Source organism: the organism of the source record quoted next, unplaced genomic scaffold (genome assembly GCF_019419815.1).
Source record: "Pyrus x bretschneideri cultivar Hongxiangsu unplaced genomic scaffold, Pyrus_bretschneideri_v1 Contig45, whole genome shotgun sequence".
Taxonomy (NCBI): Eukaryota; Viridiplantae; Streptophyta; class Magnoliopsida; order Rosales; family Rosaceae; genus Pyrus; species Pyrus x bretschneideri.
The window spans coordinates 2,970,439-2,994,996 of NW_025999779.1; the positions used below are offsets into that span (position 1 = coordinate 2,970,439).

The 24,558-nt window shown below is 36.4% G+C and overlaps 1 protein-coding gene and 1 pseudogene across 1 annotated transcript; one reads left to right on the forward strand and one right to left on the reverse strand.

Annotated features, from left to right (window-relative positions):
• LOC103935167 overlaps positions 1-24,558 on the forward strand; it is a 30,620-nt pseudogene that overhangs the window by 2,415 nt on the left and 3,647 nt on the right.
• Positions 11,397-11,993, reverse strand: LOC103934635 (defensin-like protein CAL1). Its single transcript, XM_009344392.3, has 2 exons — positions 11,856-11,993; positions 11,397-11,774 (listed from the first exon to the last, which is right to left on the reverse strand). Exons 1-2 carry the CDS (start codon positions 11,917-11,919, stop codon positions 11,569-11,571), a joined length of 270 nt encoding a protein of 89 aa, XP_009342667.1. The 5' UTR covers positions 11,920-11,993; the 3' UTR covers positions 11,397-11,568.

Consider the following 24,558-nt stretch of genomic DNA (forward strand, 5'->3'; position numbering starts at 1 on the left):
TCTTTTGGATTTGATATCGGATTAGAGAATAAATAGATACACTTTTAAAGCTTTAACATCAAACTTTGATCTGAAATCCAAAAAAGAGTAATAATCATGCATTTTTTTTATCACATGGTGTTCGAGAAAACTTCAATATTACTTTCCGTTTAATTTTCTTCATCTATTACCACTCTTTAAATCTCATTACGATCTTTGCAATAAAAAAAGGTATGTTAATAAATTAAATTATCGTTTCAGTTGACTTTCTTCGTGTTCGATTAATTAGTTTTTCTTTGAGAGGTTAGGCTCCTTGCCTCGTTGAGATTCATTACTTAAGAAGATTTAGTTGCAGTTAGAAGGGCCACGCATTGAGACGAAGACGGGAAGGAAGGACAGTGAGGAGATCTATGCAAGTGTGTTGGAAGAGTTTATTCCTTATCACAATGATTCAATAACTTTAGTGCTCTCTCGCTTTCAGTCCATCGGCATCCATGCTGAAGGAACAGAGGAAGTTTTGGTTAAATTTCCACTATCTTTGACATCAACTCTTGAATATCATTCACTAAAGAAAAATAAAAAGGAGAATATCAAGTATTTGAATATTTATCTTCTAATTGTATAATAATTCACCCAAGAAATTAAAAAACACAAAATTCACTATAAATCTGATTCTAATAGCTTAATGGGTCAGCTAATTTTCGATGTCATTATATAAGACAGACTAGACCTCCATATATCAACCAAAGAATAGATTAGTGTTGTAAAATTGACGGTATGTGTGCAGCGGAATATCAAGCAAATGAGACACAATATTTACGAGGTTCGGTAAGTGTGCCTACGTCCTCGGGGCAGGCAGTAATACTTTCTTTCATTACGTGAAATAATAGGAGTACAAAGATAACCATTACTATTTTCTCTCTTCTCTGTAGCCCAGCTCAAAGGTATTTTATTATGTATCTCTCTTTTTTCCCTTCTTCCTCTCCTCTCTCTTCTTTTCTTTTCCACATCTTTCCTTCCCTCGTATGTTCTCATTTTATAGGAAAACGGTTACTGTAGCAACAATATTTGCTTTACAAACTTTCTTCATATGAATGATAACCTATCTGATTTTTCTTTGGATGAATAATAACAAACTATTCATGTGAGCCATCCACATATTACATTACAACACTCCCCTTTGGATGGTCATATGTCAATTTCGGTTGCCTCGTTTAAAACTTGATCTGTTTTGGATAATCCTCCTGATGAGTATCTCCCCCTGATTTTGAATTCTTCAATCTGGCTGAATTCTAAGTTGATGCAATTTGATACCATTCATGATAGTTCGAGTGTTTGCATCTGAAGGTGGTTCACATGCGCTCCAAATTTTAATGGCACAGGTTTTAACCAAACTCATGAATTTCTGAGAGATGTGAAATTGTTACTTACTAAGGCAATTTATATCATTCATTGGTATTGAGTATATAATTTATACTTTACCTTTCTAGGGTTTCCATCAAGCAGTCTGAATCATTCAGGGATTTTCTACACTTCATAACACATTCTCCTTTAGAATTTATACAGAGCAACTTGCTTCCATGTATACTTGAGGGATTTACTTGTGGAGATATGCTTTGGGCATATATATAATTCTCCACTGAAATGAACAAGCTTTACAATGAAAAATCATGTTTCCAAGACTGTATTACAATTTCAAGTTTCAACTAGAAACCTTCTGTCATATCATGTGAGTGTATTTTACTGTATTACAAATTCCCATATGTAACCTTTTGGGTTTAACATCATTTGGCGGTTTGTACTATAGGTCAATTTTTTTCATGTTCTTAATAAATTGTAATGGGATTGCCTTTCTCCATTTTGGCCAATAATTTTATTTTTTTGTCGACAAGCAAAAGAACGTGACTCAATATCAACACAGCTCATTGATGAATTTAGTAGCTACTGTAAAACCAAAATTAACATTGGTAATCATCAATTCATGATCCTATAATTCTTATGTGCATGCGCATGCATATTGATAAGTATTTCATTACTTTGGATATCTTTGCCTCTTCAGGGGCTTTACATTGTCTCTTCTAGGATAGTCATCTCTTATTAGATGAATTGTTTGAGCATTTGGATCATAACCTCATCTAGAGCGTTATAGAGCTTGAATTTTTAATCTCCATTTCTGAGGAGTTGAATCATTGGAACTTACACATCGATTATGCTTCAGGCATGACATATGTTAAAATTGTAGTGTCTATGGATTATCCCTTTTGGAACTTGAATCCATGTGGTGACTGTTATGCTTCGGGTATGCAATAGTTTAGTAGTACCAAGTCTATGGATAGTCTGCTAAGACTTCAATCTGTTTGGCATCTCTGTAACTTGTAATCAATTAGTAATTTTCATTACTTTTTTTTATTCCTCATGTGAATGATATAAATTGGTAGAGTTTGATGAGGCTATGAGTAGGATTCCCATTTTTGAACTTTGGTCTTCTAATCACTCAGTCAACCACTAATTATCTCTCTTTGGACTTCCATGGACTCATCGTTGATCATTCTGCTTCAGTCTGTTGCCTAATAAAGGTGGTGTGCAATCGTTTCCCTTGGATGGTCCATTATTTCTTGGTGACTCGTCCATGCTTAGTAGCTTCAGTGTAAAGAGCCAACAACGTACCAATTATTCTGCAGTGTTGGTGACTTGAAACCCTGCTCTAACAATAGTTGAAGATGACTACTTGAGAGCAATGCAAGGTAAGCAACCAGGCAAAGGTTCCTGACTGGAAGTTTGATTTTAGGTTTTGATTGATTTCTTTCTTTATCCTTGTCTTGTAGGCAAGACCAAGGGCAAAGGAAAAAACAAGGAAAGAATGATATGAGATACTCTTACTCTCGACCCTGATGATATGTGATACTTTTACTCTTGAAGGAAAAAGTATAAGATTTTAATGCTGGTGTAAACCTTTTCGATCGAAAAGGGTTTCTTGCTGAGGAAATGAGTTTGGCATTTTAAGGGACTTGGTTGAAGATGTATTCTCAGAGAGAATGAAGACTGAATATGTTGAGAGATTTTGTTGCAGATGCATTCTTAGCAAGGAAGACGAGTTAGGCATTTTGGAGGTGCCTCCTGCCATGAAGGACGAAGATCGACATATATAGGAATTTCCTAATAGCAGGTAGTGGTGCGGATGTGGTCTTGTCACCCACGCTTGTTGGTAATAATGGGTGTAGTTAGAATAGTGAACTTTACGCGTTTTCACTTTGCCAAAGATATTTTAACAGAGTTGTCCTTGATATCTAGAAAACTGAGATTGCGTCTGAGAAAATGTTGACGAACTTTATGCAGAAAAATTTGGCTTTTGAAATTCAGGGAGCAGTGTCTTGATTTTTGAACAAGTGGCTTTGTTGCTTCTCCTTTTATAGAGGTATCAAATGTATCCAAAATGCACGCTTTGAAGATTAGTCGTCTATAAAAATTATCTTTGTTGTATTTCTGACATTTCACTCTATCCAACCTTTTTCTTCATCATTTTTAAAAGTGGCTTGTCTATCCAACCTTTGTTTAGATTTGAGTCTCAGAGGAGATACACACAAGCTGTGTCAAGATAATATCCTGTCATTTTTATCTCCTAATGGTCCTCTTACAGTTAGAGACTTTGTGATGAGGGATGATACAACGGCTACAGTAGTAGCTAGTGTTTAAGACTCTTTGGCTTTCAATGTTTAGTGTGTCTGTATCCAACATGAGCCAACGCCTACTTGCTCGAACTCGCCAAGTCAAAGCATTAATCGCTGAGGTGGCAAGTCTTAGACAAGAAATTAAAGGGCTTAAGCACGAGAATAAAGAGTTGCACAAACTTGCAAATATTTACTCAATGAGCATGAAAAGAAAGTTCGACCAGCTGCTAGAATCCGAAAGTCGGATTCAAAGTGATCACCAAAGATTCATGGCTAGATTCTGAGGGTAACTGGTGCCTTCCCTCCTGGTGTTTTGCAAGTGTTAGGTCGTCACATGGCCAATCTCCAATGCTTCATCCTTCTGGGATACTACTAAGTACTGAGACTTCACATGAGCAACCTTTGTGAAGGCCCCTCTAATTGTTTCTTTTTGTAGTTGTAACTCACGTGTATGTATAAAAAAAATTTCTCCCATTTAATTTTATACATGTCTAAAAGCTTCTACTTTAGCTTGTTATATATGGTAACCCATGGAAACTTCTAGTTTCATGAACATGATTCAATGAACATTTAAGTATAGATGTTTTCTAATATCATATGCTTCCACATGAATTCTCGGGCATTATGAATTCATGAAAGTATCTCTTGTGTAAGATGTCGATGGTCACAAAATCAAGTTTTGCTAAGTTCACCATTTTCCAATTCCCAAAAGGAAGAAATTTAGGTATGATAGAAATGCGATAATTAACTCATACCACATATAACATATGTCTACACAAAATGTTAGAACTTCAAGTTCTTAACATTATTCATATTTTGAACTTCAAGTCAAAACATTATTCGTGTGTAATTTGTACATGGATTAAGGAACTTATGATCCTCATTTACATGAATCAAGGAACTTCTGGCCCTCATTTAATAGTTTGTGAACTGAGGCACTTAGGACCGTCATTTTAATTTAGTTGAGGAAATGTTGTTCTCTCAGTTGATTCAAAAACTTCATGTTTTGATTTTGATCAAGGAATTTCTGGTTCGATCTTTTTAGATGATGAGGATCAAGAAACTTTAGGTCTAATCTGATCAAGGAACTTCGGGTCTTGTTATACTCATCATAACAAAATGTAGCACAATAAGTAAATTAAAGTAATAGGTGGTAATTCCAGCCATAATAAATAAATTGCTTTTAAGTAAATAAAGCTTGTGACAAGGGCTTTGAACCATCATCATTCACATAAATATCAAAACTTAAAGCAAAGGGTAATAATTCCACCCACTATAAATCAATAGAACTTGTAATAGGGCTTTAAACCAGCAATATTCACATAAATATGCCATAACAAAAAAGGCAATGATTAAGTATCCATCCCTTTTTTTTTTTTTTTTCTTTTTCTTTGTCTGCCACTTTTTTTTATTTCATCCTTTTTATTTTATTTTCATTTCATAGTTCTAAGTCCTTTTAGTTACCTAAGAAGTAATAGTAACAATAAGTCCCAACTAATGTTCCTCATTCCGGTGAGTTTCAAAAAAATCGAAACGGTTCCCATAGGTTTTGGAGTCAGGAGTAGTGTCTGCAACTTATGAGAAAATCAAACCGCTAGATTGGGCTCAAATTCAGTATGATATGGATAAGAGGATACCGAACAACTTTTGTGAAGAAACTATTTGATCTGAGCTATTGAAAAAGGAGTTTCCATACTCATAAGATGGTTGTCCAGTTTTTTTGAGGAATTAGAAACTGGGTTGGCGTTTCAGACATTTACGACGATTGTACCGTTGGAATTTTCTAAAACTTTGATATGTTATAGGTACTGGGTAGACGAACAACTTTCAAGAAGAGGTTGTTTACATAGTTGTCAGCAAGTTGTCAAATCCAAGTATCTCAGTCGAGGTCAACAAGTTATAGGTACTTGCGAGTATCTCAATGCGAGGTCAGCAAGTTGGAGTTTAGAGGCTATTTACATAGTTGTCAAATTTTTTGCTAATAATAATGATAATTATATAGCCAAATGTATATCTACTTTAAGAAAAGTAGTCATATAGAGATATGATGATGAAATGAAAAGATTTTTTTTATCTGTGAGATTCCAGCTGACAGAGGTGAGATGTAGGTAATGCTTCACCGGATTATGGCGTTGTGCTTTGCACCGACATGAAAGCTTCTTGTGCTGATAACGTGTCGTAAAATCAACTGGTATGTCTGCAGTGGAGCATAAGTAAATGAGACACAATATTTATAAGGTTCAGCAAGTATGCCAACGTCCTCGGGCCAGCAGTAGTACTTTCTTTTATTACGTGAAATAATAGGAGTACAAAGATGATCCTCATTATTTTCTCTCTTCTCTCTAGTCTAACTCATTGGTGTTTTACTATGTATCTCTCTTCTTTATCTTCTTCCTTTCCTCTCTTTTCTTTTCTTTGACACCTCTTTCCTTCCTTTGTATGTTCTCATTTGATAGGAAAAATGTTAATGTAGCAACACTATTTGCTTTACAAACTTTCTTCATATGAATGATAACCTATCTGATTTTAATTTGGATGAATAGTCACAAACTATTTAAGTGGGCCATCCACATATTACATTACAACAATCAGCTATATGTATCCCCCCATGTTGTAGGTCCATAACACAAATTGTACAAAACGAATCTTAAATGGTAATCACTATTTATTGGGTTAGATATCAAAATAGCACCAAACTATTTCAAGGTTTTAATATCAACTGACTGTGATAACATAACATGTCTATCGTTTAATTTACTTGTTAGCTAATAAGGTTCAATGTAAACTTTAATATAAACAACGAAATAGATACAATCACATCAACTGAAATTTAAAAAGTTAGGTCCTAACATTATATTCCCCAAATGAAATAAGTCCATGCACAAATTAACAACCAATACTAATCGAAATTAGACAAAAGAAAATAGGTAAAAAGTTTACTACCCTAAATTTTTTTGTTTTTCAACATTTTATACGTGAAGGTTTTTTTTGTCTCAGTCTGGTACCTAAAGTCATAATTTTGGGACACTTTCATACATCCGTTAAATTTTCTGTCAAAAGCTTTGTTAACAGATGACATGATTGATTGCCATGTGTCAATATGAGCCCATGTGGATATTAAAAATTTTTAAAAATTACAAAATAATAAAACTAAAAACCCTATTTCCTTTCTCTTCCCCCCTCCACCTGAGCTACCATGTTCTCCAAAACGCCATTTCTTCATTTTCCTTCCTATCGTCGCCGCCTTTTCAACATCCTCACTATGTCCCTCAGGCAAGAACCAACTGGAACTGGGATGTGCACGGCATCGGCGTTGGACTTGATTCATCATTTCGTTCTCCACATAGGCAACCAACCCTCTGTTCCTCTGTAACTCCCTTTCCTTCCCAGTCACATCGCGGAGCTACAATGCATCCTCATCACCATCATCCATCGTAGTAGCCAATAATCTAAAAGCCAACATGCAAATCATTGACGTCCCTTTAATTTTGCAATTGGAAAACAACATCTTGGGCGGATTTGAACTAAGATGAGAAATGGGTGTAAATGGTTTCTTGGTTGTAAGAACCGAACAAAGCCCAACTCGACAAGCCTCTTTTGGGGATTTAAGCCAAAAATTGGGTTAGGGTTTTGGGGTTTGGTATGAGGAGGAAGTTGAATCGTGGGTGGAGTTGGGGACTGATATAACATGGAGGTAGTGGTTGAAGACGCGGCTTAATTCATCAAGGCCGGGAAGAAAGAAATTGAAAAGCCCCTCTGAGGGAAGGGGTTTGATAATTTCTTTAGCTTTGGGTTGGAAAGGACACCAGAAGTAAACCCATCCCCTATAAAAAAAAACTTTTTTCTTAATTTTTAAATGTTCACGTGGTGCCCATTCAGTGACCACGTGGGCGCCACGTCATCAATTAACGGAGGTTCTAACAGAAATTTAACAGATGTATGAAAGTGTCCCAGAATTATGATTTTAGGTACCAAACTGAAATGTTGAAAACCAAGAAACTTCATAATAGTAAACTGCGATTAGCCCAAATAGTAAATAAATATTGCAACACTCAACTTTAATTAAATAAAAGGGCTAATATCAATTTACTGCTCTAAAGTTTATTGGCTTTCAACATTTCATACATCAAGTTTTTTTTCCGTTCCAGTCTGGTACCTAAAGTCATAATTCTAGGGACACCTTCATATATCCGTTAAGTTTTCTGTCAAAACCGTCGTTAATTGATGATGTGGTGCTCACATGGACAATGATTGGATGCCACGTGATATTAAAAAATTAAAAATTAAAAAAAAAAAAAAAACTTTTGTCTTACTCTCCTTCTCTACACATCCTCCCTTCCTAAACACCCATTCTTGTTTTCCAACTTCCCCACCCAATTCCTCACTAAAACATTAAATCTCCCCCACCTAAACACCATTCTTCCATCAACCCTTTCTCGTCTTTTGTCAGTTCTTGAAGAAGCAGGAAAGTAAAACAAAATGATATACCATGCCTACAAACAAAGGTGCAGGCCAATACCCAAATCCATTTGAAAAACGGGCAGGGGACGGCGGATAGAGGTGAGGTGCATGGCCTAGATGGGGGAAGGATGAACCCAACAAGGTGCGACAGTGTAAGAGCAACAATGTGCGTGCGTGCGACGGTGTAGGAGCGATGACCTATAATTCCACCCCGCTTCCTCCTTATTCTCCACTTTCAACCCCAGAACACCGCAGCCCAAGTGTTTGATCTACCTCCTCGCCACCCTTGCCGCCACCTTCAACTCCAAACTCTCCTCTTCAAAGCTCTCTGTACGAAGCAAACAGTCTCTCTGTCTTCCCCTCTCTCTCCGAATTTAATTGTTTTTCTTTTGGATCTGATAAGAAAATAATTTGTTTTAGGCTTAATATTAGTTTATTACACTGAAGTTTCTTGGTTTTCAACATTTGATACATCAAGTTTTTTCATCCCAGCCTGGTACCAAAAGCTATAATTCTAGCACACTTTCATATATCCGTTAAGTTTTCCGTCAAAACATCTGTTAACTGATAACAAGACGCCTACGGGACGATGACTAGGTTTCATATGTTAGCCATGTCGATATTAAAAAATTAAAAATAAAAATTCTTTCGTACGTCTTCCCCTCCATCTTTCCCCGCATATCCTCTCTTCCCAAATGTTTATTCTTCCCCACCCAAACACCCATTCTTCCATCAACCGTCTCTCGTTTTCTCTCAGTTCTAGAAGAAGCGAGAAAGCAAAAGAAAGGGATTTGCCATACTTGCAAACAAAGTTATAGACCAAGACCCATATCCATTTGAAAAATGGGCGGCAGACAACGTACGAAGGTGAGGTCCATGACCTCGGTGAGGGAAGGAAAACCTAGCAAGGTTCGATGGCATATGTGCCATGGCATAATCAACCAGTCTTTGTGTCTTCACCAACCCCGATCTCTTCCCCATCTCTGCAATCCAACAGCGGTAGCTTTAATTTCCAAGCTCTTCAATCCCACCCATCTTCCTCTTTGTCCTCCATCTTCAGCCCTAGAACACTGCAGCCCAAATGTTCATCGAGGCTTGAATTGCATAAAAACATCATTGCAGTTGAGCCTTCCCCCTCATCAAATCACCGTCGTGAGCGTCCAATCAGCTGAACCCACCTTTCCTCGTTGCCAACACTGATGGATATGCGGTCACATTAAGGGTGAGCTTGGTGACGGCGTCGAAGCGGGAGAAGAGGGAAGAGAAGATGGGTTTTGGCTGTGCAGTAGAGGTGGGGCGAATTGGGAGACTGGGGTTTTGTCCTGCGATCAAAATGAAGCACATCTCTGATCTGTATGGGTCCGTCGAAAAGACACGGTTGAAGACGGAGGCATTGGAGGATGAGCCGCAGCTGATAAGGTAGTTGTTGGAGGGAGTGAATAAGGCTGAGAAGTGGAGGAGAGAGATGAGGGTTAGGGAGAGAAAGCGGAGATTAATGGTACATGTTGAGGAAAAAGAGTAATTTTTGTATGTGATAACAAAAAAGTATTTTTTAATTTTTTTTAATTTTTTAATGTTGAAGTGGGGCTAGATTGACACGTGGTGCCTAGTTAGTGTCCAAGTGGGCGTCACGTCACCAGTTAACGGCTGACCTAAGAGCAACCTTAACAGACATATGAAATTGTCCCAAAATTTTGACTTTAGGTACCACTCTAGGATAACAAAAACTTGAAGTACCAAATGTTGAAAATCAAGAAACTTGAGAGTAGTAAGATATAAGATTAACCCCAATTTTAAATTGGAGTCTTAACAAAACACTCATACTGTTCACGTTAAGTACATTTTTACTCTAAAACATTATCAGTTAATGGAGGTTTTGATTGAAAACTTAACAGATGTGTGAAATTGTCCTAGAATTATGACTTTAGATACTAGACTGGGACGAAAAAAACTTGATGTACCAAATGTTGAAAAACAGGAAACTTTAAAGTAGTAAACTGTGATTAACCCTTTTTAATTTTGTTAGTTTTTCTATTTGTTTTTTAAATCCACATGGCCTATATTGACATATGGCACCTAGTCATTGTTCACGTGGGCGTTACGTCATCAGTTAACAGAGGAGGTTTTAATGGAAAACTTAATGAATGTATGACAGTGTCTCAGAATTATTACTTTAGGTACCAGACTGGGACAAAAAAAAAAAAAAAAACTTGATGTATGAAATGTTGAGAAAAAAAAATTTCAAAATAGCAAACTAAGATTAACCCATAGAGAATTTATGCAGTACGACATATTGTACAAAGTAACTCATGACGGTGATACTAAACGAACAAGAACACTAAAAACATAACAGAGACGATATTAATTAGCAACCCAACTGTGAATTATTCCAGCTAGTTCCACACTAGTACCAAAGTACGTGCGTCCGTGCACCCACTAATAAATAATTAAGTGATAAATGATCAACTTATCACTAGCTTAATTAGCTAATTAACAGTTTCTGTGCAAAAGCATCTGCGGCGTACATCCCAGCACCAGCCACCGGGAAAAGCCCTTGGTTTGGCAAACAACCGCACAATTACTTTTACTCACGCAAGTTCCATTGAAGCGGTTACTCTCAGACTTGCAGGTCCTACACTCGGCAACTCTCGTCTCTTTAAACAATTATTCCAAACAAAATATGGTTACTATGCATGCTTAAAATCGTAATAATATATATATAGTAACAAGATTGAGCAAGAAGAAATACTACTGGTGACCACCAAAAGCAGCAAGAAGAAGCAAATATCCATAAAATATTTCATACAACATACTACAATATCTTCTCACGACATATTTTCAAGTTTTGAAAGGGCGTTGCATAATAATTTCATTACCAATACCATCAAATATCTCTTTCTGTAAAAATAACCATATTATCATTCATACATTAATTTCTTACAATTTCTCAGTTAATCTTTTAGAAATTTCATAACTGAAAATGCTCTATCACGTGAAATTATTATATGCAATATGTACAGTTTTTTCACAAAAAAACTAAGTTAGGGCATCCACCCCTTTGGCCCAAGATGGCTTCGTCCTTGGTAATACCACGCATACTATGCAAAAAAGTGAGAGAAAAATTTGAGAGTGTTTTAAGAAAAAAAATGTGGAAGAGCCTTTTAAAATGTTATCAAGAAAATATTAATCTTTAAGGACTATTTCTTCTAAAATAAAATAAAAAAACAATTAAGTCTTTGCTTAAAAGTTGATTTGGCAATTTTGAACCTTTTCAGTACAATAGGCAAGTAAACGTAAGTAAGGCGCGGTGAAAACACTACACAAGACATATGACTAATGATCCATGCAGGGTCATTCAATTTATTAGCAAAAGCAACCATGTGGATACATGACCATATCTGTCCATCGCATTAGACAAGTACGGTCTCTACACAGATTACATTTTTTTTTAACAAAATAATTAGCACTTTTTGGTGCACACGCATTTACGAGTGAGGCCATCGCCAATACATTTGCCTCTGGTGAATTGCTCCTTTCTGCAGGTGTGTTTACAGTTGTTAGACGAAACGCACAACCCCTTGAACAGGGTGCTCGGAACCTCGCAGATCTTTCCCTCAACTGCCTTGCTTGACTCAGTCTTTGCCTCAATACCCATTGGCCCCATCTCTGAAGATCAATTTTTTGTTGAATAAGATGCTTTATTCGAAACATCATAAAAAATTAATTATTAAAAAGAGGTATAATTACCGGTAGCGGCCAAAAGCAGGACAAGAACGAAGGCAGCTGAAACAAGACGCATTGAACACTCCATTTGAATCTGTGTGTATGTGAGTGTGCGCTTGATCCACTTGTTTTTATGTGTGTGCTTATGTATGATAAGAGAGATCTCAGACGCTGATGCAAAGAACAATAACCATGCAAGGCTTATTATATAGGGTTTTAGTCCAGATTAAAGAAGATTGGTCTCCATAAAGTGAGGTAACTCCATACCCAAAATACAAAATTTAAATTTCCAACTTAAGAGTCACCATAAACCAAATTCCTATTTTTGTTGACTAAGTTCTCCGCCATACATTTTTCTATGCACATTAGGGTTTCGTTTTCGAGCACAATTAACTTTTGCTTTAAAAAGAATATTTGGGTTTTAAGCATATTTGACTTATTATTCACATTTTTATATGTAAATGAGGCGGCATATATATATATATATATATATATATATATATTCACATAAAAGGCCATAGTTCTTATAACAATATAATTGTTTTTTACACAAATTTTAGTCTATCTGTACCAAATTAATCTAAATTATATAGATTAGGGTTTGCACCTTAGGTGTAGAGGAATATTACGTTGCTTTAGGTAATGTGGCTAAGCCTAATAAAATGAATGTTAAAGTAGAATCGTTGAGGAAAAGATAATTACTTGTATTCCAAACGTAGGGCATTACAAAGACTTATATTTGTTGACAGATAAACACTACTAAGCATAACTGCTTGGGCGACGAAGTGACAGTTCTTGCGTAAAGGTAAATACGGTCACCAAAACAATTGGGTAGCGAAGAGGACGTCGCACAAATTCTGTCGCACAAAGCTCGTGATGTCAGACATTGCACGACGGAGGAAAGTTCTTCATTGCACGAAATGAATGTTGCGCGATGGAATTGGTGGTCATTGCATGAAACAAAGAGCGATGAATGAGTGTTCGTTGTGAGTGAACCTCCGAGCGACGAAACTATTTTTTATTTATTTTTTCCTTTGAAATTTTGATAATACTGTTTTATGTAATTTAAATTAATTTAATGAAATTAAAAACATAAAATGTAAAGAAGAGTATTGAATTAAAAAATTATTGAAAATGTACATACAACGGAAAAAAATATTCTAAAATTTGCAATAATTAAAAAAAGCTACAATATGTAGTCGTCCACGTCACAATCGCCTGTTGGTGGTGTTGCTGCTGCGTTGAGGGGCTGGGAGGTCGTATCTATTGTTGCGAGGGGTTGGGTGGTCATTGTTGGAGTTAGTTCAACGTCGGGGAACTGAATGCCAGAGATTTGAAGGGCGAGACGAATTTGGTTCATCAAACTGCTTTAGGCCTCAAGTTGAGACTGCTAGGCGGCAATCTGCTTCTTTAGGTCCACCACTTCAGATGTCAGTGATTCGATCTCTTTTATTCTCTCCCTGGAGGAGGAGGTAGATGGGTCCCGAAGGTGAACTTTCCCAAGCCCCCGGTGAACATGCACTTGCCTATGACTGAGGGTCTGATCAAGTGTGTCCGTCATGATCTAACAACCCGCATCCTTAGGGGGAAACACCTCCTCGATTAGGGCCTCTGGGGGAAGCTAGTAAGCCACCTCCTCCAGAACAGTCTGACCCTTCTCCACCATGGTGGACTAGAAAAATGAAAACAAACAAATTAATTTTAATATACATGTAATTAATATTAATACTAATTGAATACTAAAAAAATGAAATAACTTACATGGAAGCTACTCTACTAGCTCATCCCCGGACCAAACGTATACCTCCTTGAACATGTCAATCTCAGGAAACTTTGACCCCCCTAAATAAAAAAAATAAAATATATATATATATTAACACATAGATTACCAATTATGTAATAGAGAGTAAAAAGAATCAAAACTTAAAATAAATATATCGTTACCTTATGTCACTCCTCCAACATATAAGAGAAGCATTGTGAGCCAGAGTGGTGAAGAAGTTTCTTCTTCGACCGATTGATCGAGTTTTCCTTCACTTTTTTTTGTTGAATTAAACAAACGTATTAGTTTAGATATTTATAAAAAATTAATGAAAAAATTAAAATATTATTTAAAAATATACAAATTTTGATTAAATATTATATTTACGAGGTATTTCTAGTCTTGAAAATGGTTGCACAGCCACTCCCATTCATCCCGGTGGTCCACCAACTCTTTAGGGCACCCAACTATTAGGGTGACCTCCAGACCGTCATATTTCTCATAATGCTTGTGGAGGTCAGTCTTCCACTGAGTGAACCTGCCGGCTCAAAGCTCATTGATGTACTGGTTTTGATTGGCATCGAGGTTCATGAGCTCATAGTGATGCTGCAAAACTCAACAAATAAATAGTAGTTAAAATTTATAATATTTGTATACTTTAATAAAAATTTAGTATTTGAGGTTGAAAATACTTACCGATAATTCATGAAGAACGGCTTCCTTGACTTCATGTGGGACAACTATCCATGACTCCCACAAGAACGGGTAATGATTCCTGATAATTGAGCCAATGTCACTAGCCAACGACCTGTGCTGCTCATTTGTTGCAGCCGCACAATGTCGAGGATCCCATGTAATGGTGATTTTCTCAGTCGGGGTGCGAGTGGTCTGTGACGTCTTCAAAAGTTTGCAGGGACAGAGGAAGCCTCACCAGACTGCTCAGCCTCCTCAGAACTTCGGGGCTGTCGATGAGTCTGTCGGGCACTTAGTAGAGGATGCGTCACTGAAGAAGTCAATGACGCAAGAGCCGGAGACACAGTTGGATCGAAAGGCGTGACCGGAGACACACCCGTCATGCCCATATCAGGTGGGGAAGTGGTAGCAGCACTACTTGCTAAAGAAGGTGTCTGATTGACCCTACTAGCTGCCTAGCAGTTTGAAATTAAGTTCGACATCTACAAAAATAATAAAGTCACATTCCACTAGTTTTAGTCAGTTTATTAGAGTATATTACATGGCACATAATATACATAATCCACCAACACCAACATGTTTTTGTATATGTTTTACATTTAAAAGCTATCAACTGTCTATAAAAAAACATAAGCAATGAATCCTAAGTAGCCGATCCGCTAATAGATCAGTAATGGACAAAGAATAGTCAAATATATAACATTTTCCTTGATATCTATATACACACACACACATACACATACATACACACACACACACACACACACAGAGTGAGAGATAAATTAAGTTTATCTATTTTTGGGAAAAAGATCCAAAACACCAAATCTAATGAACTTATATGAATATATAACTATGGCAAAGCATTCGAGACAATAGCATATATGGAGGGACAATGTGTGAATGGAAAAGGTTGGTTGGTGTAGGGAAACAAATGGCAAAATAGCATATAAATCAATTCAAATCAATTATCTATCCATGTACACACACACACACTCACACACACACAAACATATATAGTACTCATTCCCAAACGAAAAATAGCGTTGAAATTATCTTCTCTGATTGTTTCACTAGTCACAACTATCATCTGGCTACTCAGTTTCCTTTGTCTCTTTCTTTTCCCCTTCATTTTTCTAGTTAAAAACAAAACAGTTATCAAGCAAACCCTATTTCTTATTCTTTACTACCTATTCCTCTTTAATGAGACATTTTAATAAAGGCTTTCCGAACATCCAAACTGCTTAGAAAGCTCTCTTGCATTGACTACCAGTTAACATATATATTAGACTTTGTGTTTTCAGTGCATGTAAGAAATAATTATATGAATTCTGGAATTCATAGTTTGTGACAGAGAGGGCCTTACTTGCATCATATTTCTCCATGCAGTATATATGTTGTTAAAGCTGATCACCGTAAAGAACATGCATAGATGAACTCATAAGTGCAGAAATTGTAAGATTGATGAACTACCTTCAACAATTTCCTCCAACACCTTCCCATATGTACAACCGTTTAGGACTTCCTACTAGCTGCTCATTCAATAGATAAACGTTTGCTCATTAAGCATTAAAATTTAAATTCTAGATCTTAGATTTTAGTATGAGACATACCTATGACTGTAAAGGGAAGCGAAGTTAATCTATCAGCCAAAGACAATTAAGTAAACTGCAAACAATGTAAACTCTATTGATTAACACAATTCTACTAAACTTTGCTACTGGAACCTGAAATATCTGTGTTTAGTATAAGATTCCAAATGGTGCTGGCAATTGAGCAAGATCCTGAAATATCAGAAACTCAACCTGTAGAACATTCTTTCTTCCGTTAACTCATTTTAAAACTTCTAACCCACTCTCAAGTTTCAAAGTATTAACACGAAATAAAGTTTCAAAGTTTCAAAGTTTCAAATAAAAAAAAATGTGCCCTCATTTCATATAAAAAAAATATTTGTTTTTACACGTAAGACATCAATAAAATTATATTTAGAAAAACACTTCAAACTCAATAATTTAGAAACATGGAATAATTAATTTATTTTGTATCAAGAGAAGGATACTAAAAATTTTGGGCTTTCAAGTAGATAGATTATGAGTTTTGTTTTCCATCTAAACTTTTAAAGTGTTTTTGTATAAATCGTGAGTCATTTTTTCTTATTTACTAACCTCGTCAATACAAGACTAAAAAAATATTAATGTTTTTGAGTCTTTAAGGATATGTATAAGTAATGAATGAACACTAAATTAAACCTTTTGATGACACATAATATTATTTGCAAATTTGGTCTAAAAATTTAGTATACGCATTACTCTTTACTAAAGATTAGACTTGAATTGGAACGGATATTTAAAAATAGCAACCCACATAGCTACTAGCTAGTGAATAAATTAACAACCAAACAAAAATTTGTAAAAATTTTAAAAAATAAACATGCACATAGCATTTCGAACTTAGGACCTCTCGTTAATTTTAAACAACAAAAACTATTGCTTCTAATTAAACTTCTTGATCATTTAGCCAAATTTTATAAATTTATAATGTTATGAAAAGAAATTTGTAAAAATTGAAATGTAAATAAGCACACAAGGTGTTTTGAACCTAAGACCTCCTCATTCATTTTAAACAACAAAACCATCAATTCTAGTTAAATTTCTTTATCACTAAACCAAATTTTATAAATTTATACTCTTATAAAAACATATATAAATATACCACCTTAATGATTTTGGTGTCCACAATTTTTTTGGGCCCCAGACAGTCGCCCTGCTCGCAGGAGGCCTAGGCCGGGTCTGTATATATATCAGTAATGCTCTCAATTTGTGTGTTTGGATTACTCAACAACCAAATTAAAAAGAAGGTAGTTGTAAAAATACATTGAAATCGTACTTGCACAAATCAAAAACTGCAATTTAATATGAAGAAAGAAATTAATAATTCTAGAAACCCAAATCAATTAGTACACAGATAACTAACCCCAATTCAAAACCCTTATGTGATCAGAATCCAATTTGAAACCCTTACCAATTTCCCAAAAACTCCGTAGTGCGCTTTTCTCCTTTGGGACTGCCTCTCCTTCCTAGTTGCTAATCCCAGTTTGAAACCCCTATTTGATTCCCAATTCGATAAATAGTTTTGTTTATAACAAAAAATAAAATGAAAAATAAAATACAAACTCCGGATTCCCAATTCAAAAGCCCTAACCCAATATTCTCAATTCGAAAACCCAAACCCAGGATTCCCAATTCGAAACCATAAATCCCTAATTGTTCTAATTAAAAAATTCAATAGAACAAATGAAAAATTGCACTAATAAATAATTGAATTAAGGGAGAGTGAATTAAGGGATACTAGGTGCTTACCTAGTAATGTTGCGGCGGTGGTGAGATGGTGTGGCGTCAGAGTGCAGCGGCAGATGTCAAGTGCGGAGGAGAAAGTGACAGAGAGATTGAAAAAAAGAGAGAGTGAGAGAGGGAGAGAGGCAGAGACTGAGATAGTGAGTGATGAGAGCAAGAGATGGAGAGAATCTAGAGAGAGAGAGGAGAGTGAGATTCAGAGAGAATCGAGAAAGAGAGAGAGAAAAGTGAGCTTCGCAAAGAATGAGAGAGATAGAGTCTGTGAGCTTCATCAAAATAAAAACACGTCTAATTTTCGCCAAAAAAATCAAATTTTTATATGTTTGCACAACGAGGGTGTTCTAATTTTCATCGCGCGTCCAGTTTTTAAATAAAAAAATGAATTTTTAAATATTTACGGGACAAACATTTCTAAAATGTCGTCGCGCATATTTGTAAATTTAATTTATTTTTTTGTTTAAATAAATAAATAATTTTGTTTGTTTAATTAATTTTTTACAAATTTTAAAGGAAACTTTTGTTTGTACACAAAATAAATACCATTCAATAAATATCATTACATTTACATCACAAGTTTTCATTAATCCTCGTCTGCACTAGAATAAATATTGTGATTTTCATCAAATTCAGACTCCCATTCCTCCTTGTCTGTAGGCATGTCAACATTGTCGTTTGCACGATTAGGTGCACTATATCGCGGTAGATCCCCGAGGTCAATCGTAATAGAGTCGATCGGTATTTCGATTTCAGGACATCCGGCTACCTAATACGATTCTTGTACAATAGTCATATCTCACAGTGTATCTGCACCAAGTTCAGTTGAAGTCTCCAGTTGTTGGTCAGCAACGTCACTATAATCATCATTGTTAGCAATATCTCGGTCTGGAATATCATACAGCCCTATGTGCTTAATCTTCTGAACTACTTTTCATCCCCTCCCGCCTTTAAGGTCATCTATAGAAAATTTGTTTGGTCATCATTGCCAAAATGTAAGGGTTGTTGTTATACCAACATTTGTTAGTGTTAACCGATAACAAACCATCGTCTCGCTTAACACCTTTAACCTTACGTGGGTTTGTATCAAACCTGCAACATTTAAACAGGATAACTTAACAGCAGTCTTTATAAAGCAATTGCACAACACTTGTAAGTTTTCCATAGAAATCAATGTTTGCAATGCCGCCCACACCCGGGACATGTACTAACATGCCCCTGATCCTGATGTCCGAGGGACATCGGGATGACCACGTGCTGGCTGACACTCGAGGGTGACACAAGCCATTTAATGCACGTATATGCTAAGAACGTGTAAAACATGCATATAAATTTCGTTCGAACTACATAAAATAATATAATAATATTCAACTGCCAACAATGATAAAGATAGTGATAGTGCATGACATGTTCAGAGCATACATCTAATTTAGAATACAACGGAATGTGCTATTACAATGATGGAAAAACAGAGATAATGGCACGATATCACTGGTAGGGGAATGCCTCGTAGCTCGGATCGTAAGCCTTATTCCTATGTCCTGAGAAGGCGCAAAACAAACATGAGTGGACCAAGTTGATATATATATATATATATAATACTGAAACAGTTATTAACATACTAACCCCCAAAGTTTTATGAAAATCAATAGCATAATGTGTAATAGGTTTTCTGAAAACCCTAGCATGCCATAAAACCTTCATAAAACATATATCGTATAATGTGTACGTAGTGGTATCATAGTGGCTCGTGGTACTACATTTCCAGGCCTGAAGCCAACAATATATCTCCCGGCTCGAAGCCAATCACTATATCTCCCAGCCCAAAGCCAATAACTATATCTCCCGGCCCGAAACCAATAAACAAGTATCTTCGCCATAGGCATAATAGTGACCATTAGATAAGCACAAAAACATTGAATAAAGTCTTTCCAACATAAATCCATATATCTCAAAAGCATCTTCATAGCATATAGTCATCCATCATATATACTACAAAGAAGTGTAAAAACATGTTCATAAATAGTATATAGTCATCCCTCATATATACTTAAAGAACATAAATTAGATAAAGTATGGTATTCCAAAATATTCTTAGTAAAGCATGATAATCATAAAGTGTAAATTTAATTTACTCATAGAATGTTTCATAAAACATAACCATTAAATCATGTTTTTCATGTATGCATTTCTACTATTAAAACATGCATTTTAGAAAGGTCCAATCACAAATACTCATTGTCGAAGAGCCGTACGAAATAGGAATGACGGGAACGCTGCTAATAAACGCACCTAAGCACATAAAGGGTCCAATTAATAAAACCCTACTAAAACAATTGAATTTGGGAAAAGGGATGTCAAAAACGGATTTAGGACGTCAAAAAACATAGAAGGGGACCACGGGTAACCTTATGCACCGCCGCACGCGCCACAACAAGGTGGCGGCCACGTGCTGCTGTGAACGGTGGTGCGTGTACTCCATGCGCCGGCACTGGTAGTCACCCACATGTCATCCATACATGGCTAGGCTTAGGCTTTGGGCCGGTTCTGGGTTTAGGCTTAGGTTCGGTGAGCTAGGCTTCAAAACTGGGTCTGGTTCTATAACCCAGAGGCCTTGTTTTAATAGGCCAAAGGCCCATGTCATCTTAGCTTGAAGGCCTAGGGTTCAAAGGGTTTTAAGGGTTCAACAGGCTTAGGCTTGAAAGCCAGGCATAAGGTTATAGGGTTTTGGGTTTAAAGCTCAGAGGGCCAAAGCCTTTAAGTTTTAGGCTGAAGATTTAGCAGGCCAATGGCCCGAGTTCGTACGACCCACGAGCCTGGGTTATATGGGTTTGGGTTTCGAGTTCCCGGGTATGGGTCTTTTCGACCTGGTTCCTTCGAGAACGAAGGCCGGAGCCTCCCGAGCTCCGGTTGACATCAACATGCAAAATAACCTACAATCTACCCTTTAAAATGACAATAAAGACGAAAGGGAAGGTTTATCACTTTCGCCGAACTTCAAGCTCGAACACCACGGCTCACCAGAGGAATTTTGGGTGGACTCTGGGTGTCTCGTGCTTCACAAAGACAAGGGAGGAAGAGCGTTGACACCGGTGGTGATGATGACACCGTCAATACCATTCATTTGTCAAATTGGGTGTATGGGTGGTTGAGTGTAATCGGGGAAAGAAGAGAGGATTCTGTGAGAGTAAGAGAGATTCAAGTGAGAGAGAGAGAAAGAATGATCGGGGAGAAGAGAGAATGAGAAATAAGGGGGTCTTCCATATGGTAGGCTAAGAGATGACGAGAACTAGAGAGGGAATCCAAAAATAAGGGATCCGGATTGGGCAAAGTTAAGGACATAAAGGTAATTTCATTTTCTATTTAAAATTTGTGAAATTACACTTAGTTTTAGGGGCGGGGTTTCACATGTATCCCACTATTTTGTGTACATAGCTTGTCATCGTGATCAACTGCCAAAATTTTGATGTTGTTTAGATGATAACCGGAGTACAATTCCGCGCTTAGGGGCCCAAATAGCCAAGTTGTACAATTCTTCAGTGTAAGCGGGTGAATTCATGTCCTTCAATTTCTTCACCTAAATTAATGATAAAAAGTTCATGTGCTAGTTTACCATTTACAATTATGCAAATAACCCAATACACGAACAACTTACATTGTCACGAAACCAACAAGGAAACAATTCATGGTGCTTTTTGACATATAAATGTGAAGGATGTTCCCGCTTCATCAACTCTTCATGCTCATCTAGATAGGTAATTGTCTCATCACAATTGTTAAGTACAAACCAAGGTGTTACCTCCATGTCCATTTTGTTAAACGACTCCCCTCTGATTAGTTAGCCAAAAGGTTGTGCAATTTGGGTAAAAACAGAAAGTTTTTCACTTCTCACAACATTGTCATTATTGCGTTGTGTTGAATGAACGTAGTCTCAACATCTTAGGTACATTGCACAAAATGTAAGCGACTCAAATGCGACCCATGCCTCCACAATTGATCATTTGGGCTTTGCCTTATTCTATACTTTTTTTTATTCACCCAGTAGTCTGCATCAATAAACAAATGTGTAAAATTAGTCAAATTGTACATACATCACGAACTAAAGCATTTATGGCGAATAAATACCTTTATATCAGATACATCCATCGATAGTTAATGAGTTCGGCTAGAAATGTGAAGTGCCTCCTCCGGCAAGTGAATTATGGCGTGGATCGTGCTTGTGAAGAAAGCTAGAGGAAATATTTGTTCAAACTTATATAGCACTTCAATAATATTGTTGTACAATTGTTTAACATTAGACTTGCTCAAAGATCTTGTAGTTAATTGAGAAAAATATCTCACTAGCAACATAATCGTCTTCACCACATCTTTTGGGCAAAAGGTGTCGAATTCCCACTAAGAGAAGGCTTTGAAGTATCACATGACAATCATGACTCTTGACGCTTAAAAATTTGCCTTCATTCACATTGCGCAACAGCCGATGTTTGAAGTATACCCATATGGAAATTGTACAGATGATAGAAATTGCAAAAACTCTTTCCTCTTATCCATTTTCACCGAAAATGATGCAAGCTTCTTTATGGCTATGTCTCCATCCCTTGTCATCCATAAACTTGGCCTAATGCCCATTTTGTCCAGATCGAATTGAACTTTTATTATGTCATTTGTTTTTCCCTCGATGTCTAGTATAGTTTTTAACGGTGTATCAAACTCTTGTGTGTCCAATTCAAATATGTGTCTGGTCTTGTCCTACTTATACATTTGCCCAGCGGAGCAAAATCCAAACGATTTACCTGAGCCAAAATTTCATCTCTGGACCATTCTCTGGGTCTTGGCCTAATCTCTGTGCCTTTGAAGAAGGCTGTCTCGTTCTGATGCCACTCGTGGTCCCACAGCAACCATCTACGATGCCCTAGGTAACAAACTTTTCCCGCGTGCCAGCCAGACTTTATGTTCTCTTTGCAAACTAGACATGCGTAATAACCTTTAATGCTCCACCAAGACATTATAGCATACGCAAGAAAATTGTTTATTGTCCACATCACTGCTGCTCACAAAGTGAACATCTTCCCTGTATATTTATCATACGTGGGAACACTGTTTTCCTATAATTCTTTTAGTTTATCGACCAACTGTTGTAAACAAACATCAATAGATGTGCCTAGATCTTCAGTTATCAATTATGTCATCATCATATATTCTTTTTACATGCACTTCCAAGGTGGGAAATTATACAGAATTATGATGATTGGCCAAATATTGTGGTTTTGGTTTAGAACCTCGAACGAATTAAACCCGTCTGTCGCAAGTCTCAATCTAATGTTCCAGGGCTCACGTGCAAAATCGGGGTACAATCAATCAAACTTTTTCCATGCCTCTCCATCTGCAGAATGTCTCATAACATCGTCTTCTACTCATTTGTCCTTATGCTATCTCATGTCGCTTGCAATGTGCGTCAACATATATAATCGCTGCAACCTGAGCTTTAATGGGAGATAACGCATAATTTTTTTTGAATCTTCTATGTTCTATTATGAGTGGTCATTTTAAACTGCTCATTACATGCAGGGCATTTATCTAAAACTTTATTCTCTTTGTAGAACAAAATGCAATTATTTTTACACGCGTGAATTTTTTCATATCCTGATGCAAGACCATTCAGCACCTTCTTTGCACTTTATGATCTTTAGGCAGGCAAAGTATCCTCTTGAAAACTCGCAATAAGTAATCAAAACACTGGTTCGACATACGAAACTTTATTTTGCTATGCATCAACTCAACAATGGTTGTGAGCATCGAAAATCCTTAGCAATCGAGATATAATTTTTGCTTGGCACTTTTTAATAGTTTTTCATGTTTTTCAAATGCTTCACTGTCCATGGTGGGAGGGACGTCATCTTCTACTTCCACATTCATATTTGTGTTCGGAAAAGCATCATTGATAATGTCTATAATTTGTTCATTTGGGTCCATAACAGATTCAATTGTCTCCACTGCTCAAGTTATGTGTGAGGATGAAGCATGTTGTATTTGTTCTCCATGATGATTCCACGTAGTATAGGCCTCCATTATCCCATTTTTGACTAAATGGTATCAAACAGTTAAAAATATTCAATCATTGAGCTATTACACTTTCTACAAGGATACCGAATTTGAGTTGAACCCCGGTTGTTTGCAATTGCAAAATCAATGAAGTGATTTATTCCATCCAAATAATCATCAGCACATCTGTTAGATTATGTATCCATTGTTGATCTATATCATCTACAAACATAAAAAATTTACAAGGGTTACAACAACTTTAATTATGACATGCTTCCTTATGCCTCTGATATGGGTCTTATCTCATTCCAGAATGCACACTTACATGCTGTAATTTACGGTTCCAACACATTAAAGTTCGATTGTGAGAAAAATTAGGTAGCATCTCCCTGCAATTTTCAAGTGCATGACATATATACAAAAAAACTACAATGCACCCGAAGAACGCAAAGATATACTACCAAATTTTTCACGTTCAAACTCTAATGCATGAACCGCAAAATACAACATGTAACTGTGCATTCTCAAACTATCCAAAATTTTGGGACAATTCAATAATTAATTGGACCGCAGTCATGCTTTCACATCCATTCACAAAATCCAACTAATTCTCAAACGAGAAACCTAAGCTATATGAACATTGCAAACCATTTTTTGTACATTCATACAAAAATGTTTGCATACAAATACATAAACTCACAACAATTATAAACTACAAACAAAAAAATTTAAATGAATGGAAATTAAATAAGTTATTTAGGAAAATATACCTCTGAGATTAACGGCAACATCAATAGAATTCCTGGAAATTTCAGGAGGAAGGCAGATGCTGCAATTGTTTTGCAACTTTTACGTTCCTGCATTCTGGTTAAATTCAATAAAGTGA